At 37.6% G+C, this 18,350-nt stretch overlaps 1 protein-coding gene across 4 annotated transcripts in view; it reads left to right on the plus strand.

Annotated features, from left to right (window-relative positions):
• The window catches only part of LOC136883067 (nuclear RNA export factor 1), a 115,211-nt gene that overhangs the window by 58,274 nt on the left and 38,587 nt on the right, over positions 1-18,350 (plus strand). For all 4 annotated transcript variants that reach the window (XM_067155220.2, XM_067155219.2, XM_067155221.2 and 1 more), the window contains exons 8-9: positions 8,327-8,436; positions 13,506-13,542. In XM_067155220.2, coding sequence (XP_067011321.2) covers positions 8,327-8,436; positions 13,506-13,542 — 147 coding nt within the window. The remainder of the gene's footprint in view (positions 1-8,326; positions 8,437-13,505; positions 13,543-18,350) is intronic.

Raw genomic sequence — 18,350 nt, forward strand, 5'->3', positions numbered from 1 at the left:
TGGTTAGTACACGTATGTAATGAAAACCATAGGTTTGCGTTGCCTGTAAATGGCGCCGCTATGTGTGAAACACCATAGGTCTGTATTACCTGTGCAAATTTCATTACCTGTGAGTAATACCATAATGTGTGGAATACCGCGAGTCTACGATACTGTTGATTAGTACCGCACCATGTCAAATACCAAGGTTCTACTTGCCAAGCGATAGGTACCATTATGAGAGTGCGATGACCTATATTTTGGACCCCTTTAGCTTGCAAGCATCATCGATTTAGTATTGATCTATAGAAGCAGCCCCTTGGTCAGTATTACTATTGTTTTCCGTCAGTTTCTGAGACTGAGGCATTGCGGGTCGTCTCCACTGATTGTTTTAACTTCATATCCATCCGTTCATTTTTCGTCCTCACGTTTTGAATTCTGGTCAGTGGAGGATTTTTTATTTTTATTTTGTCATTGCATTTCGTCTCATTTCATACTATCAGGGGCTGATGACCTCGATGTTAGGCCCCTTAAAACAACAAGCATCATCATCATCATCATCAAAAGATCAGAATGCTTCTCTCTAATGGCACAACGTACCTATCTCAGCAGGAACTTTGTGTAGTAATCTGCTGTTACTGTTGTGCCATGTGAAATGAAGTAACACACCATCATGACATCATGCATGAAAATCACCATCAATTGGGTCACGTAGCTGAGGTACACAACCTTTTTTACAGTTTGCTTTACATCACACTGATACAGATAGGGCTTACAGTGATGATGGGATAGAAAAGTGCTAGGAGTGGGAAGGAAGTGATCATGGCCTTAATTAAGACACAGCATTTGCCTGGTGTGAAAGTGGAAAACCATGGAAAGCCATCTTCAGAGTTGTCGACAGTGGCGTTCAAACCCACTATCTCTTGGTCATGTAGCTATCAGCTATCCCATCATTGCCATAAGACCTATGTGTGTCAGTCTGACGTAACGCAGGGGTTTTTGTTAATTGCCGTTAACTTCACAGGAGAAGGATGTTGATAAAACTTCTGCCTTCACAGTTTGACTGTTTGTTCTGATTGCTATTTTTGAATACTTTAGCTATTTGTACATGTTTTTGTTCACAAAATTTATCATTTTTGGATGGGAGTTTCTTTAGGCTTTTTTTTTTGTTGTTGTTGTTTCGATAATAGGCAGGCTACTGTATTGGGTGTATGGTTGTTTTCTTCCATGATTTGTTTTATTGTTTGTATTTCATCAGAGCCTCCGTGGTTCAGGCGGCAGCGAGCTGGCCTCTCACCACTGGGTCCGTGGCTCAAATCCTGATTGCTCCATGTGAGATTTGTGCTGGACAAAGCGGAGGCGGGACAGGTTTTTCTTAGGGTACTCCGGTTTTCCCTGTTATCATTCATTCCGGCAACACTCTCTAATATCATTTCATCTGTTAGTCATTAATCATTACCCCACTAGATGGAAGTTTCATTCATTCCATCCCTGACCCAGTTGAATGACCGGAAACAGGCTGTGGATTTTAATTTTTGTTCATTTGTATTTCATAGTTAAAGTCCGTTTTGTTCATTGGTATTGCGCCATCCCCACATCCAGGTCAAGTCACATAAGATCCAGACTAGCTCAATATGACATCAGTTTCCAATTGGGTTCAAAATTTCGGGTCATAGGTTCAGTATCGAGAGCGGACCACCGGGACAATATGTCGGATAAACACAACCTGCGTAGCGGATGTCGCGTACATGCGATTCGGGTCATTTCCGCAGTACTTTCATATAATTCTTAACCAACATTCACTTAAGACTATGGTACTTATACTAAAAAGTCCCTGAAAGAATAAATAAGTTTTTCTAATATTATTTTATTAAATAAAAGAAAATCTTGAAAAATTATTTAAGTATCTTGATATCAAGTAAAGAAAAATATAATCAACTAACTTTGTATCTCATCAATCCTTTTTTTAAATAATTTTTTGAAATAGAGGCCTCCAAATAAATTAAAAAAGAAACATGTTGACAATGTTTGCAAGTCTCGATTGGGAGCTAGAAAATGTCACCGACGCAAATTATTGACATTGGAATCAGATATAAATAAAATGAAAATCACGTTTCCCTCTTCCATCAATCATTACATAATCTGATTTTTTTTTTTAAATTTTCACTTGATTTACACATGTATGATCTAATCTACTCACAGTGAGTTAATTTCATTTGCCAGTAGCTGTCCATACATATTATCATCACTGTTGTTTATCAGAAGAAAATATTTTCTCAATCATTTCAAAGTTCTCAATGTTATTACGCTCATATGTGTAAGAAAAGATAATTCATTAAGTCATCATTCCATTCAAAATAAAAATAATCAAAATGTCATTACTAATATTTACTCAAGTTGTTCATTAAAAATAAATATTAATTTCAAGAATTAATTTGAGTGCCAACACATTAATAATGTGGTCTGTCATCATGATTTTATTCACATCTAACAACTATTCAATGAAACTCTTGTAGATGGTAAGTAATGTAGCTTGTAAGAAGACTTTATCAGTCACCATTAACCTTTAATTACAGAAAATATTACCAGTGATATAATTCAATTGTAACTAAATAAACTCCTTAACTTTTCTTACTTGAATGAAAATATTTGTGGTTAGAAGTTTGTATAGATTTAAGCTACATTTGTGCTATCTTCCCTATATGGATTTATTTTTGATGACCTATAGGTAGTTACATATAATTTTAAAAAAATATTTGTTTATTGTCAACCTAGTCAATACTTACAATTACCACTATTGTGGTTAAATGATCATAAATAATTGAAAAACGGGCATCATCAGCACTATGAACAACTTTAAAAATAATAGTTACATTTAAGACTGTCTTACAATAATCAATCATATAAGATTGGAATAAAATGTGACATTAAAAGTTTTTGATACCATTATTAAAAAGTTATAAGTAAATCTTATAAACAACAAGTTAAAACAATTGTAGGTCAATCTCATAATCTAGTCTAAAAAATATATATGTTAATGTTGGTAGGAAGATTGTCAAACGACATTCGTCTGAAATTGAAATGGATCCATTTTCTTTAACATTTGGTGAAGGTCCATATTAAGCTGTATTCATCAGCAAGTAGAAATTCGAAGAACAAAATATATACAAAACAAGGGCTCTAATTAATCATGTAGTAGAAGATTAGGTCAGGGATGATCATGGTAATTCTTCTTGGGTTAAATTGGTTATGTAACCAGTCGAATAAGAATACGTTGAATTAAAAATACACGTCGTAAATTCACGACAGTGCACTGGATTGAAGATATTTATCAATATAATTGTAGTATCCCCTCTGTTGTGTAAATTTTCAATGATTAGAATGTTGGATAGACTGTAAAGAAAAATAAAATTAAAAAATGCATTTAAAGTGTATGTACAAAGATAACAGTTGTGGTTGTATACGGTTATGGGTTACGTAAAAATGCGTACTTACTCGAATGCCGTAGAATGTCTGACTTGTTCTGTTGCTAGCGGTAATCTGACTGGCGTTTCTACTACGTGTATTGTAAGGGTGTGGCGGAGGGAGGGGGACGAGTTGAGGGAGGGAAGAACTGGGTGGATTGGTACATACTGGTGTCGATATGGGAGGGGGATTATTCGGAGGGGGAATTATAGGTATGGTATATAGGGGCGTGTTTGGAGTTGTTGTATTGGTAATTTTTAAAATATGCGGGATTCTCTTTTGATTTGGGATAACTGTTTTCAACAACTTAGGTATGAAGATTAATGACTTGTAACTATAGGTAGTTGTTGATATAGGCATGCTGTATATGTAGATCGTAACTGGTATTATACATGGCTTGCCGAAGAAATATCACACCTTAGAGAACCAAATAACTCTCCTCTATCTGAAAATTGCGCCAACTGAACTAATATTGTCGCTAAAATCATCTGTCTCTTCATCCTCGATGAAACGATAATCATCACCATCATTAGGCTTCATAATATCCTAACATTCTTCACATAAAAATCATCTATCTCATATTACGCATCTCATGTCTCACTCTGTTCTACATTAAGCATAATAATTCATTTCAACTTGACGCATCATTAACCATCCATCTAATTATTTCATTCAGTTCCCAATTTTATTCACATTCCATCAGTTATCTTCGTATGTCTTCCTATGATGTTGCTGTAACCTGTTTACGATCTTATTTCAATTCAACTTAGCAGTATATGCACTAATGTACATCTAATATTAACCACAATGTCGCATCATACTTGCATTTAAGTTAACCTCTTTTCATTCAACATTACGAATGCAAAGTTAGATTATCACTGGTTACACACTTCCTAACCCAATGAACTTGTTATTCTTGTTAGATGACTACCTAATAACCTCTATCATTGTTAACTTGGATGACCTTCCATATAACATCACTTCTTTGGATCACATAAGATAGCACTCGACATATATTTTTCAAGAAAACAAATATAAAATGGCACTTTCCAAACAAAATATTCTTCTTCTTCTTCTTCTTCTTTTATGACCACATAGGATCACTTTAGTCAGTCCGTCGTTCAGGTCTCTTTGAAGGGATTGTTCGGGCTTTGCGGTCCTCCCAGTACTTCTTCAGACGCTCCGATCTTCGTGCCCTTTCCTCAGTTGAAAATGTGCGTGTTGTTGGTTTGTTTTGTGTAAGGGTAAAGCGGAGGTTTGTATTCTTGAGTTTTGTATTCAATTTTATCTTATTTTTGGTGTCTTCTGTTGTAAGGCCTATTTCCTTCAGATCCTCTCTTACTTCTCTGATCCATTTACATCCTGTTGTGGTATTTTTTGAGACGAGATTGTGTTGTACTAGTTGTTTCAGAAGTCTCGAGTCCTGCATCCTCATGATATGTCCAAAGAATCCCAGTCTCCTCTTACGCATAGTATCTGTAATGGGTTCTAGCTCTTTGTACACGACTTTGTTAGGTATTAACCGCCACTGTCCATCTTTCTGATATTTTTTGTTGATACAGGTTCTTCCAATCCTCCTTTCAATTTTCTGAAGTCTGTCAGTCTTTGATTGTTTATTCAGGTAAAAGAGTGTTTCTGCTGCATATGTAGCTTCCGGTTTTATAACTGTGTTGTAGTGTTTTATTTTTGTATTTATTGATAGACATTTCTTTTTGTAGATATCCCATGTTAATTTTTGTGCTTTAGCTAATCTATTTGTTCTTACTTGGATTGAGATTTTTTCATTTAAGTTATGTGTTATTACTTCTCCAAGATATTTAAACTGAGTTACTATTTTGATTTTATTACCATTTATGGTGACTTCTTTTAGCTGTGTTGGTTTTTGGGGCATAATTTCTGTTTTTTCAAATGATATTTTGAGGCCAATTTTATTTGCAATGTTTTGAAGTTCTGATATCTGGGTTTTTGCTTCTTTTATGTCCACTGCTAGTAATGCTAAATCGTCAGCAAAACCCAGGCAATTTGTTTTGATTTTTCGGCCAATCTTTATTTTGGGGGGACATTTTCTAAACCATTCCCTCATTACCATTTCTAGAGCACAGTTAAATAATAGTGGTGAGAGCCCATCTCCCTGCCGTAGTCCAGTTTTAATTTCAAATGTCTCTGATGTTTCACCCCTAAACTTCACTTTTGACTTGGTATTGGTGAGAGTCAATTTTATCATGTTTATTAATTTGGGGTGTAGTCCAAGGTGTCTTAAAATTTTAAACAGAGATTCTCTATGGATGCAATCATAAGCTTTCTTGAAATCTACAAATGTTATCACCATATCTCTGTTTCTTCTCCTGTTATAGTCCATTATCAACTTAAGACTCATGATCTGATCAGGACAGCTCCTCCAGGGTCTGAAACCTCCTTGATATTCTCCTAGTTCTTTCTCAAGTTGTAAACTTATCCTATTAAGGATGATTATTGAAAATATTTTGTATGTTATATCTAGGAGAGAGATTCCCCTGTAGTTATTAGGGTCGGTTTTGTCCCCTTTTTTGTGCAGAGGATGAATGAGGGCTGTTGTCCAGTGTTCTGGTAGTTCTTCTTTAATCCAGATAGAGACAAGTTGTTGATGGAGGGCAACTTTTGCTGAGTTTCCTGCATATTTCCAGATTTCCGCAAAGGTCTGATCTTCTCCTGGCGCTTTGTAGTTTTTTAATTTATTCAGAGCCTGGTAGACTTCCTTTATTGTGGGGGGATTGATGTTTTCTGGTGATGTTTTTATCGGGGTGTTGGTGTCCAAATGAAGGAGTTCTGTAGGTTCCTCACAATTTAAAAGCTTGTTGAAATGTTTAGCCAGAATTTCTGCATTGTCTTTATTGTTATGGGCCAGCTTACCATCTTCATCCTTCATCAAAATATTATTTAAGTTACTTACGTATAAATTGACTTAATGGACTTATCCTTTCCTCCTGCTTCCCTTGTTACTGTTACATGTCCAGTTGGCTAGAACATGCTGTGTCTGCATTCACAACATCGTATCAGCCTCTTTGAAACATCTGGGACGGTCTTTGGTCTCCATCGGTCATCATGGGCTTGACTTGTTGACTCGTGTCCCCATAATCCAGGTAGCCTCCGCCTCTGCTTCTCTAGCACATGACGTATCTGGTTTCTTGCGCAGTTGAAACAGATAAATACATTGGCACGGTCATTCTCGTCATCTTACGGAATACTAGGCTTCCTAGGAACTACAAATATGCTGCGACTTCCGCTTCTTATAATGAAATCTTAATATGGTTTTGTAATTTGTCAATACAGCTATTAAAAATTTCAATTAGAATGTTATATAATCTCCTATGTCTTTCTTCACAAGTTATTATTCTTCTCTAACTTCTTAAGGTTGTATTCTCTCGTTTGGTACGTCGCCTAGTCGGTATCTCGTGACGTAGTAATTTCGTAATCTGCCGATCCAACTTTATGCAGTTTTATTTCTTCTGAGCTGTTTGAATTCTTTACTGCCGATGTTCTGCAGTGCTCTTGTATGCGATTATTATTAAGTTATTTATCTTTAAATTTAAATCCTTTTTTCATGTTTGGCCTTCTTCTTAGATTGATATGTGATTGCCTTCTGCCAGTTGGTCTTCTGCGATTCGAATTTTTTTTTTTTTTCAATTATAAATTTTAACAATATTCCGCCGTCTTTCTTTCTCACCGCCTTCTATAACTCGTTTCCTTCCTTGTGCCTGGTGAAAGCATCATTCTTTTACATTTATGAATATGTTGACGTTCTATTTCTGATGTTTTCGTGGCATAGCGCCCATTTTTGCTCTAAACACCTTCATTGCAGACAGTGAAATGGCACAGTATGTTTATTGCTTTGTGTGGCATTGTGTTCAGTCCTGCTAATTGGTGTGTCGTCAGATGATTGGACTCTACGATTGTGTATGAATTTCAAGTGGGTTTCCTGAATATTTTGTAAGACAGTTTATTTTTATATCTACTGCTTGTGACGTCTAAAAAGTTAACCTTCCCATTTCTTTTTGGTTCCATTGTGAATTTGGATGAAGGACGTAAAGAGTTTGGTGTGTCTAATAAGTGTTTGCAACTGATTTAATATAGCTGTATGTGTCCTAATCATAAATCACAGAGCATTCTGGTGATGTGGTCACATACTATGGACGCAAGATTTGCTTGAGACGTATCCATCTAGTGGTACAATCATCGAACTTCAAAAAAAAAATTAGCAATGGCATGAGTTTTGTCCTTATTGGAGGCTCACAATTTGATATGCAACAACTTCAACAGCATAGCATTTTAATAACTATGGTACAAAGCTGAAGCAGAACAACTATGGTACAAAGCTGAAGCAGAACATGAGTTACATAAAATCTCCAACTATGGACAGACTGTTGGAGGTTTCAGTGGGCCGATGACCTTCGATGTTAGGCCCCTTAAAACAACAAGCAAGCAGCAGCAAGCAGCAGGAGGTTTCAGTCCTGCTCATTGAACTCGGATAACCCTAAACCAGATTAGTACAAAACACGATAGATACAGGAATTTCTTATTTAAATGTGCATGCATGAATGCATGCATGCTTGTGCAGAACTTTCACCAGACTGCCGAGCATATCGCACATGAACAGACTGAAGGTCGTCTTGGCCTCATTTGAGGCAATCAAATGGATCTGTGAACTAGATGTCCAGCTTTGAAATTTTTTTTGCACGATTGTGCTATTCTTATTTTTTATATTTGTTTGATTTGATTTTGATTATGTATTTCAATTCTTATTATGTAAATGCCATATGCTAAATAAATAAAATAATATTGCTGAATTATGAAATTTCAAGATTTTTTAGTACTGTGATTTTAATTTGTTTCTTCTATTTCCCAGCTAGAAGCCATTCATTGCTTGGCAGCTTTACAATCATTGAAGCTGACCGAACTTATTTTGGACAGAAATCCCCTGTGTGCGCAATATACAAATGGAGAGGTTTACATAAGGTAAATACTTGTTTCACTAAATTTCACTAAATTATAAAGGAACGTTGAGCTTCCTAATACCGGCAATCATCTCCTAAGTTTCCTAGCCATAAATAGCGATTGTGGATTGTGATTACAGTGGCCAAGTAGAGACGCAGTTTATTGTTAACCTTTATCGTACTTAATTATGCATGCTATTACAACCTACTGTCCAAAGGAATATCAGCATGCTCTGTGCATTCATCCAGATGGAAATTCTATCCCCAGCAACATTATAATCTGCACCCTTTTACTAAAATTCCTGTAGAAATTAATTTATAATTAACAACTAATGAAGAGAGGTTATTCTGTATGGAAATGGCAATCTGGTGATTGTAACTGATTTACATAATAATGGTTAGAAGAGATTACAAATGCTGTGAGAATTTACAATTTATTTACATTGGAATTTTAGTTGCAGAAAACAATTACAGTAGAACCTCGATTATAGTTCCCACAAGCTACATTTTTCCATATTATTCGTTCAAGTTATGTGGCTCCATGAGCATCCTAATTAAATCACGTTGTAAAAATCCTGCATTTTCCGTTCCTCAAAGAAACGATTTCCCGTATTAACCGTCCAAAAATTTCAGTCCCATCAACGGTAAATCCTCGATCACATGTTTTTTCAAGAAACTGTATCTCACAAAAGGATGGCTATGGCATACTTACGGATCTTGGTGTTAACGTCCTGTCATTGCGGTAATTTGAGAAAGTACTATACCGGAAAAGCGATCAGCGGTGAACTTGCATAAGGGATCATCTTAGCATCGCATTCGGGTGGTATTGTTTAGAGAATCGAAATCATAAACCAGAGAGTGTCCACAACAATTGGAAGGAGACAGAGCGCATTTCAACAGCTCTACTTGAAGACAGAGCGAGTTTCATCAAATGTTCGTACTTGCAAAACGTCCACATTATGTCCAGGGTTAGATGTTTATTTTTTTTCCTTTTTCGAATGTATCGCTGAACAGGTTTTCGGCACTTCCCTCAGGGCACTGTATAGTAACTGAGCTTTCAGGCAGGAATCGAAACTGCTATTACTTAAGTAACACAAATTTAGTATTTTAATATTATCGTATACACACCCGGGCGACTGGAGTGGGACATTGATGATGATGATGATGATGACGATTATGTTATCGAGACCAGAACAGATGTTGCACCTTACATACATAAAGCCATGGGATGTTTTGGGATTGCCTATTAATGTTTTGGTCCTAATATAAGACTGGGAATTTCACGTTTTTCGGTTAAAATATTATAAAAACCGCAGTCATTTTATCTGCGCATGTTCCATTTAAAAACTTTGTATCATTTCACACTCGTACCGACTTGTACAGTGAGCGCACTTTCCAGCTGAGCTCAAGGTCGCGAATAACCGTAATTTCGGAAGTTCTGTTTCCCCCCCCAATTTGATTGTGATTAGTGATGAGTAGAATTTAACATAATGCATTCGAGAACCTAAGAATCAATACTTGCATTCGAAACCATATTCTCGAGTTCAACATAACCTTTAAAAGTTGATTTAGGCCTAATTTATGCGGTGCAAGATTTCCATAAACTGGCTATGAACAATATATCGGTAAACAAATTACAATGGAAGATTTAAAAAAAAAGGGAATTTTGCCATCATGTTGGGCGCTTTTGTATCCAGTGTGCTTTATTTTAGATTAGAGATTAAAAAACTACTTGTGGTCGATTGTTGTTTGGCTGAGTGATATTAGGTTTTTTGAACAGTTTGACTGATCAAAGTTGCTGAACTGGAACAAGTTTTCAGAGGAAACTGACGAAGTTTCCCCGGTAAAAATGAATGTAAAGTTTCGAGATTTTTAAGTTGCGTACCGGTAATTGATGTTTGAAGCCGGCCCCCAGTCAAACTTGCCTGCCTCTCACCCGGAGGGCCCGGGTTCGATTCCTGGCCAGGTCGGGCATTTTTACCTGGATATGAGGGCTGGTTCCAGGTTCACTCATTCTACGATTACGTTTAATCGAGGTGCTTTTTAATGGTGAGATGCGGCCTCTGTCTAGAGAGCTAGGAATAACGGCCGAGTGGATTCGTCACACTGACCATTCATCACCTCATAATCTGCAAGTCTTCGTACCCAACAGCAGTCGTTTGGTAGGCGGAAGGCCCATTGGGGCTTAGTATGGTTTGGTTTAGGGGTGTTTGTAAGATTATAAGTATACATATTTCTTTTTTGTGATGTTTAGCCAAATTGTTCATAGTTCATTCGTTGTGGGATTTTCAGTTTTCCCGTGTTGTACGATTTTTTTCATGGTCCCTCCAAAAACGGAGAATCGAGGTTCCACTGTAATTTGTCACAATGACACAAACACAGATCACATTGAGAGTCACCGAGCGAGTGGCGGCACTGTTTGGACCACGTAGTTGTCAGCTTGCATTCGGTAGATAGTGGGTTCAAACCCCACTGTCGGGAGCCGTTTTCCGTGGTTTCCCATTTTCACACCAGAAAAAATGCTGCGGCTGTACCGTAATGAAGGCTACGGCTGCTTATTTCTCTCCTGTGTTATCATTGCCATAAGACCTATATATGTTGGTGTTACATAAAGCAAATTTAAAAAACCAACAATGACAGTATTGAGTCATTTCCATTTGCAGAGGCAAAGGCAGTACACGGAAGTAATGAGTTATTTTGTTATCATAAATGACACTTCACAAGGCACAAACACCATTTAGACCAACAAAATGTTTCTATACACAATGTATCATGTAAGAATGTGGCTCTCATCATTTGCTGTTCATGTGCTAGATCTTGGAACAAGGGTACACACACACAAAGCTACACCACGTTTCTCACAATGGAAATTCGATCTTGCTGCCTTTCCCTTCTCTGAGCACAGTTTGCATATGAAGGATGTACCCTTTTGTATTTGGTAGATATGCTGGGTTCAAATCCTACTGTCGGCAGCCCTGAAGATGGTATTCTGTGGTTTCCCATTTTCACACCTTAATTAAAGCCATGGCTCCTTTCTTATCCTAGCCATTTCCCATCCTTGCATCGCCAAAAACCATCAGCGTGTAAACCACTAGCAAAAAAAAATTATGTACCCTCGTAGGCCAATGTTTGGAACATTTCACCTGGGTTTAAGTCCAAACCTCTCCACAGTGTTGTGATGGAGTGATGGCATATGATGCTGTTGATAGTGATTCATCTATTGGATGGATACGTTAAGCCTTGAGCAGATCTCTTAGTGTTATCTACAGCAGTAGGCTATGTGCCGACACCGGGTTTCACCCTCTCCTTACCTCATTATCATCACCGCCACACACCCTGATGCACAGATTACCCATGACCTTCAAATAGATCTGCACCCGGCCTCTATGGAGGCAACATGACATCAGTCACAACAGTCTTGCTCTTACCGAGCAAGTTGGCCATGCAGTTAAGGGTGCAGAACTGTAGGCTTACATTCAGGAGATAGTGGGTTTGAACCCCACTGTCGGCAGCCCTGAAAATGGTTTTCCGTGGTTTCCAATTTTTGCACCAGGCAAATGCTGGGATTGTTCCTTAATTAAGGCCATGGTCACTTCCTTCTCACTCCTAGCCCTTTCCTATCCCATCGTCGCCATAAGACGCATGGGGTTACTGGGTGTTGGACACTCCCCCTTTCACAAGGAATTTTTACAAAAGAAAATAAACAGAAACTGACAAACAAGTGAAAGTCAACTCAATGGATAGGCTGTTTTGAACATTCACAGAAACATAATTTTAAAACCAACAGATCTTTTGAATCTATTTTCTAAGAAGTCTGGAAAGTTGGATTGAACATACCATTCGCTGTAAAACTCTTGACCTTGATCATATTGTTCTTAGTCTGTATTTTAATGTAAGACTTTGTAGTGTACTGCAATCTGTATCAGTATCCTTATAATGACAAGTCATGCATGCACCACACACGCACAAGCACCTTCATTATGTTATATCATTTTGTAACTATAACCCCCCTCCCCTCATCGGTTGATGCTGGCTACACTACTTTGTACAGCTCGGAAAAGCGGACCAGAAAAAAAAAAAAGCATGATCATTAACTGTGTATGACTAATGGGGTGGTCTGCTGGTATCACGTTGAAGGATCGGCTCCGGAATGAACACTTACGAGGAATGTTTGAGGTCACCCCTGTCAGTGAAAAGCTTAAAGAGCAGCAATTCCACTGGTGTGGTCATATAATGAGACGAGATGGATCTCACCTCGAACATTGTTGTTCGGAAGCGGGAGAGGAAGACCAAAGGGACTTAGAAAAGATATATCAGTTGCCATTAATGCTTTCACGGACCGTACTTATAGACATGATATTGTATAGGCTTTTGGGCTTGTGCCGTGTCAAGAAAATAAGGTGAAATTCTTAACGTTTCGCAGAAAACTGTGTTCTGCGTCCTCAGGAAAATTCTCGACTGTCCATGAGAAAGGCTTCTTAAACAATGACACTTTTGAATTTGGAACATTATAATAGAAGTAGAAGTGGAAATGGTACGTTCATTCACCACCAGATGGACCCCAGGATGAGGCACAACGCTAGCGTTCGAAGCGGAAGCTGACTGAACCGTTACAATCAGACTAAGCGGTTCACATAACGTGTTTGCATAACATATGACAGGTGTAAGACATAGACATAAGCCTGGAATGAAACATCTGGCGACGAGGAACGTACCAATTTGGAAAAAACACAGAGACTAAATAACAATAGTGAAGGGGCAGGGAAGGGAACTACCTACGTAAATTCTTAATGGCTGGCAACCAGGTATTACTTACGTATACGGGAAGCTGTGGAAATACGTAGAAATCCTAACAATTTCAACAGGGACACCGGCTATCAGTTAAGTTTGAGGGATTGAACCTTTTTCTGTTTTTCCTTGGTTTGATGTTAGGATAATATTTCCATTGTTTTCCCCTAAAATCAATTTTATTGACCAGTACTGAATCTCATTCAGATTATTTTGTTCTAGCATGTTAATTCTGTATAGATATGTATTCCTCCTTATACAATGTAGATATTAAACTTGTAATTTTTATTTTTTATCTTTCAGGGAAGTGAGGGAATTTCTACCAACACTGAGGAAATTGGTAAGTTGTTGACTACTGTTGATCCATTATAGTGATTGTGGTTTTCTTTTTATTCAGACATACATTAAGAAATCAGTCTTTTCTTAGAATATAAGAATTGTAGAACTGTCAGATCTAGTCATTTAAAGATAGAAACATTAAAAAGCACCTAATAGGATGAACACATTGACAGTTCATTGAAGGAAGAGAGAGCAATACTTATATTATCCTGTCGGGATCCTTTTCTCCTTTTGTATTTGTCGTGTGTTTATAGTCTTTTACTACCTTTTATTCATCTTATGTTTCTTCCCATTTCTTCTATTTATCCAGCATTCTTCTTATCCTACACTTCCCACATCAAGACTGAAGGTCTAAATGAATGTTGATACTCACCCTCCTGATGAAGCTAGGAAGCAAAACGAGCTCAATCAGGACTGAGAAGAAATGGATGGAGGACAACTGGGATTTCATGAAGAGAGAGTTGATCTATTTGAAGACAGCAGTGTATAAAGAGGTGGAGATTGTCCTCATTTTGTGTTTCCATGTTTCTCCTGGTCTCCTCTTTCTGTTCCTCCCTCTTCTCACAATGGCATATCACTGTGTTGATTCTATTATTATGTGGTGTTCCCTTTCTTTTTTTTTTTTCCTCCACCTAAGTGACCTACCACATTGTTTCACTTTAATATCTTCTTAGTTGAAGATGGCAGTAGGTAATTTTTAGCTAGGGGAATAATAGTAAGGAGCACGTGAAAGAACATGAAATGTGTGTCCCATGCTTCAATAGGCACTGGATATCTGGATATCAGAAAGAGAGGCACTATTATCAAGAATGAACATGATGAACTTGGCATATAAACTAACTATGAACTCTTACAACAAGAAGAATATCTCGATAAATGCAAAACTCAGACACTACCTGTCAGTGATCAGCTCGGAGGCTTTATTTGCAGCTGAAGGTTTGAACCTGATAAGAACAGGATTAGTCAAGAAGTTAGAACTGGTGGAGAAAAAGATTCTGAGGAAGATACTGAGACCCCAAAGAACATACTGATCATACAGAAAGAAAGGAAAGCAAGAATTATATCTCAAGATGGAAAAGATCTCGGATACCATCTGGAAGAGGGGAGCTATGTTCTTCATACATTTCTACAAAATGAACCCGAGAAGACTTACTAATCAGGTACTAGAATTTGAGATCAGGAAAACTACGGTGCACTGCTATCAGGAGATGAAGAAGGACCTGGAAGAAATGGGAATACAAGGAACGGAAATCAGCAGTGGGGATGTTTACAAGTCAAGGATCAAGACCACCATAAGGTTTCAAGAAAACGTTAGAACCTGTACCCAAGCGCCGTGGAGGGAAGAAAAGAGGAGATTGCAGAGTGAAAGGATGAAGGAGAACTGGACGAGGATTAAAGCCCAGAAACAGATGAAGCTGAATTTGAATTAATGTGGTCCATAGTCGGCCAATACGACGCATTGCCAGAATTTCTGTGGATTGGAAGTAATACTTTGTTCACAGTTGGAGACATAGTTTGTATAACAAGATTTTGATTCAGACTTGCATTCATTTCTTAATTTCGAGAAATGCTGATAATCACTGTTGAGATCTGATATTTTGTACCGCTTATGTGCTTTCTTCTTTTCAATAATCAGTGACTTCAATTTATGATTATACCACTGTGGGAGTCTTAAAATTCTGTATAGGGATGTAACATTCCATGCCATAATGTAGTACTGAATAGAAAGTTTAACTGCTTTTTCAGTTGATACATTCTGAAACTCCTTTCAACTGAACTGTGACAGGTAATAATTTAGTCTATTATAGTCACCATTTAAAATGTCAAATTAAAAACTATCATTAGGTAAGGAATTATATAGCTCATTTATAGGTAAAGAAATCTCTAATGCTGGTTGGTGTCTATCAAGGGGAACAATACTTTCATTACTAGATTTTACTTCAATGGTACTGGAGTTACTGAAAACCAAATCAAGGAAGTGATTCAGAAAATTTGGGATATCATTCAACTGATTTAAACAGAGATAAGAAAATGTGTCTAACTAAACTGGACTGCACCATATGGTTACCTACGGACACAAGGCCAGAAAATGTTTCTTCATTTACTGTCCAATTAAGATGTGGTAGATTGTAGACACCAACAAGGAGCAATGAATGGTTGTCGAGATTTGACATAATTTTTTCAACAGCAATGCAATGTTCGAAATATTTTTGGACAGGAGACCTGGATAGAATGTATACAACACCAATGATTAATTTTGTGGTGTTAAAAGTCAGGGACACAAACAGCTGTTCAACTGTACTAAGGTAGGTTTAAACCTCTTGCTAATACAGATCATTACACCCCCATGGGAAGCCTTCATACTTGTTAAAGAAGACCTATCGCATCTGAAAATTGAATAGGTTTCGAGTCCGAATTCTTCATCACCAATTTCATCGTGTAAGTTTGTTTCAGTTAATATAATGAAGTCATAGTCAGCTAAACATAAAGAAATTCTAAGTTCAATTAGTTTGCTTTGAAGTCCATTTACATTTTGATAGTATCCTCTAAAGTGTTAACTAACCTTTTTATTGATGACTTTGTTGCTTTCTTAGGATTGTGTATCTGACCTCTGTGAATGACAGACCGACCTACATCGGTCGCTTTCTCTAGTTTTTTAGAGGAATGGGAGCATTTTCACATTCTACATCTTGAATTGGATTGGCAAACTCTATTATACTATTTACAACATATCTTTTTCCCAACCTATTTAAGTGCAGACCATCCCAGGAATAAAATCTTCTTCCTAAATTACTTATATCTACATATTTTACATTCTTGAAGTACCTACATATTTTCAAAAGTTCTTCATTAACCTTGTTTACCTCCTTGTTAACACAAGACCATGCCGAAAGATCATGTCTGTGAGGAACAGAAAATACCACAACATTGGTGTGATGCAACTCCTGTAGTCTTGATCTGAGGGAAGAGATCATTCCTCTTGCATTATTTCTTCCCACGTCGTTAGTCCCTGCTACTGTAGATAAACAGCAACCCCCGTAGCTCCTGAATGTTCACAGTATTTTTGACTTCCCGAGGTTATGTCATTAAAATTTGCACCAGACTTAATCACTGCAGAAACATCATGTTTAGTGTTTCTAATTAGTTCTGTAGTAGTATTCCTCCCCGACTATCGGCAAAAAGTCTTATCTTCACAAATTTCGGCGAGGTTTTGCAACTTGGTTTTACAAGATTCATGTTACTTTCACTTCGACCTTCCGACAAATTTATTTCAGAGCTGTTATCTACAGATTCATGAGTACCACTTGCAAGGGGTTCAAACCTATTCTTTAAAACCGGAAAGTGACAATCGTCCTTTATCCGCTTTCTGAAGCCTGCGCACCGATTTCCATTGTCTACAGCTTTTAGGCCTAATTGTTTCACTTTGTATAGGTTCATAATTCAAATCCAACTCTAGCTCTAATCCACAGTTCAAATACTTATTCTCCATCACATTAATTTTATCTTTAAATATGTCATTTTCAGCTTTAAGATCCTCAATGTCATTTTGCAGAATATTTATAATTTCCAACACATTTTCATACTCTCTATCTTGAGATTTCAAGCCGCCATAACCGATAACAACATTCACAATGCACTGTTCACAAAACCAATCTTCATTTGCATTCATTTTTTCCTCCCTGAGCCTCTTCCCACACTTAAAATGCCACCAACGATCGCACAAATCACACAGAATGCAGTTTTTAACTATTCTACAGCATTTACCGCCGCACTTAACATAAAGTTTTTCATACACTTTCTCGGGAGTAGACATCACTGTGTTCACATTGCCGGATGCCATTTGCTGGGACTGATTGATTGGCATTGATCGATTCTTAGTATTCCAACCTCAGCCAGGGCATTCACACCAACACCACGCTCCAGATCAAGATCAGCGATGGCATGTTAATGGTGGAAATCTCAATAGAGAGAGGTGTAAGGTAGGAAGACATAAAAATTGTTCACCAGGCCTTAGAAAGTATCTTCAGGATGCTGTCCTGGAAGGAGAAGCGGGATCAGAATCAATGGTACCTTCCTCAATCACTTGAGATTTGCTGACAATGTCATGCTGATCAGCAATAACCTAGAGCAGGGATGGCGAACCTATGCCACGCGTGTCACTAGGTGACACGCAAGCATGAGTTTGGTGGCACGCCACATGAACATATTGTTTTCATATACGTCTTGTAATACAGAGAATACATATCTGATAGTGTTTCACGTGTAAGAAATAAATATCGAGAATCTAAATACTCATTCCATCCGAACGTGCAATATGAAACCACTGCTACACTGATAGGTCCGAAAGTCAAGTGAGATAACAGTGTCGTTTTCTGGTGGTTTTGTATGCGGACCTTGCAAACATATTTTCGGTGCCGAAAAGAACAGACACTTAACACATTGCGGACCGGTCCCGAGAAAACTCGTGTTTGCCTAGCCGAGCGTTGCGGACCGGTCCCGTGTTATCTCGTGTTAGCAGCAGACCCAGCAGACTGAACTTTAGTGCTATCTTTTGAGATATACGGGAACTATTTGGAGGTCAAGGGTGATAGAATTCTGTTACGTATGGTTCTACACAATCGATAGTCGCATTTGTTTTCGAGTATTCTTCATATCGTAGATTTTCTTTGCATTTCTTGACAACATATTTACAAAGTTCGAAGAGCCATGCAAGATGGCAGCGCCTAGCGATCACACGTGTTTACACAAAGATGAAATTATTCGCGAATTATGTGCTGATACAGGCTCCGAATATTAAGTGATGCTGAG

Source organism: Anabrus simplex, chromosome 11 (genome assembly GCF_040414725.1).
Source record: "Anabrus simplex isolate iqAnaSimp1 chromosome 11, ASM4041472v1, whole genome shotgun sequence".
NCBI classification, from domain to species: Eukaryota; Metazoa; Arthropoda; class Insecta; order Orthoptera; family Tettigoniidae; genus Anabrus; species Anabrus simplex.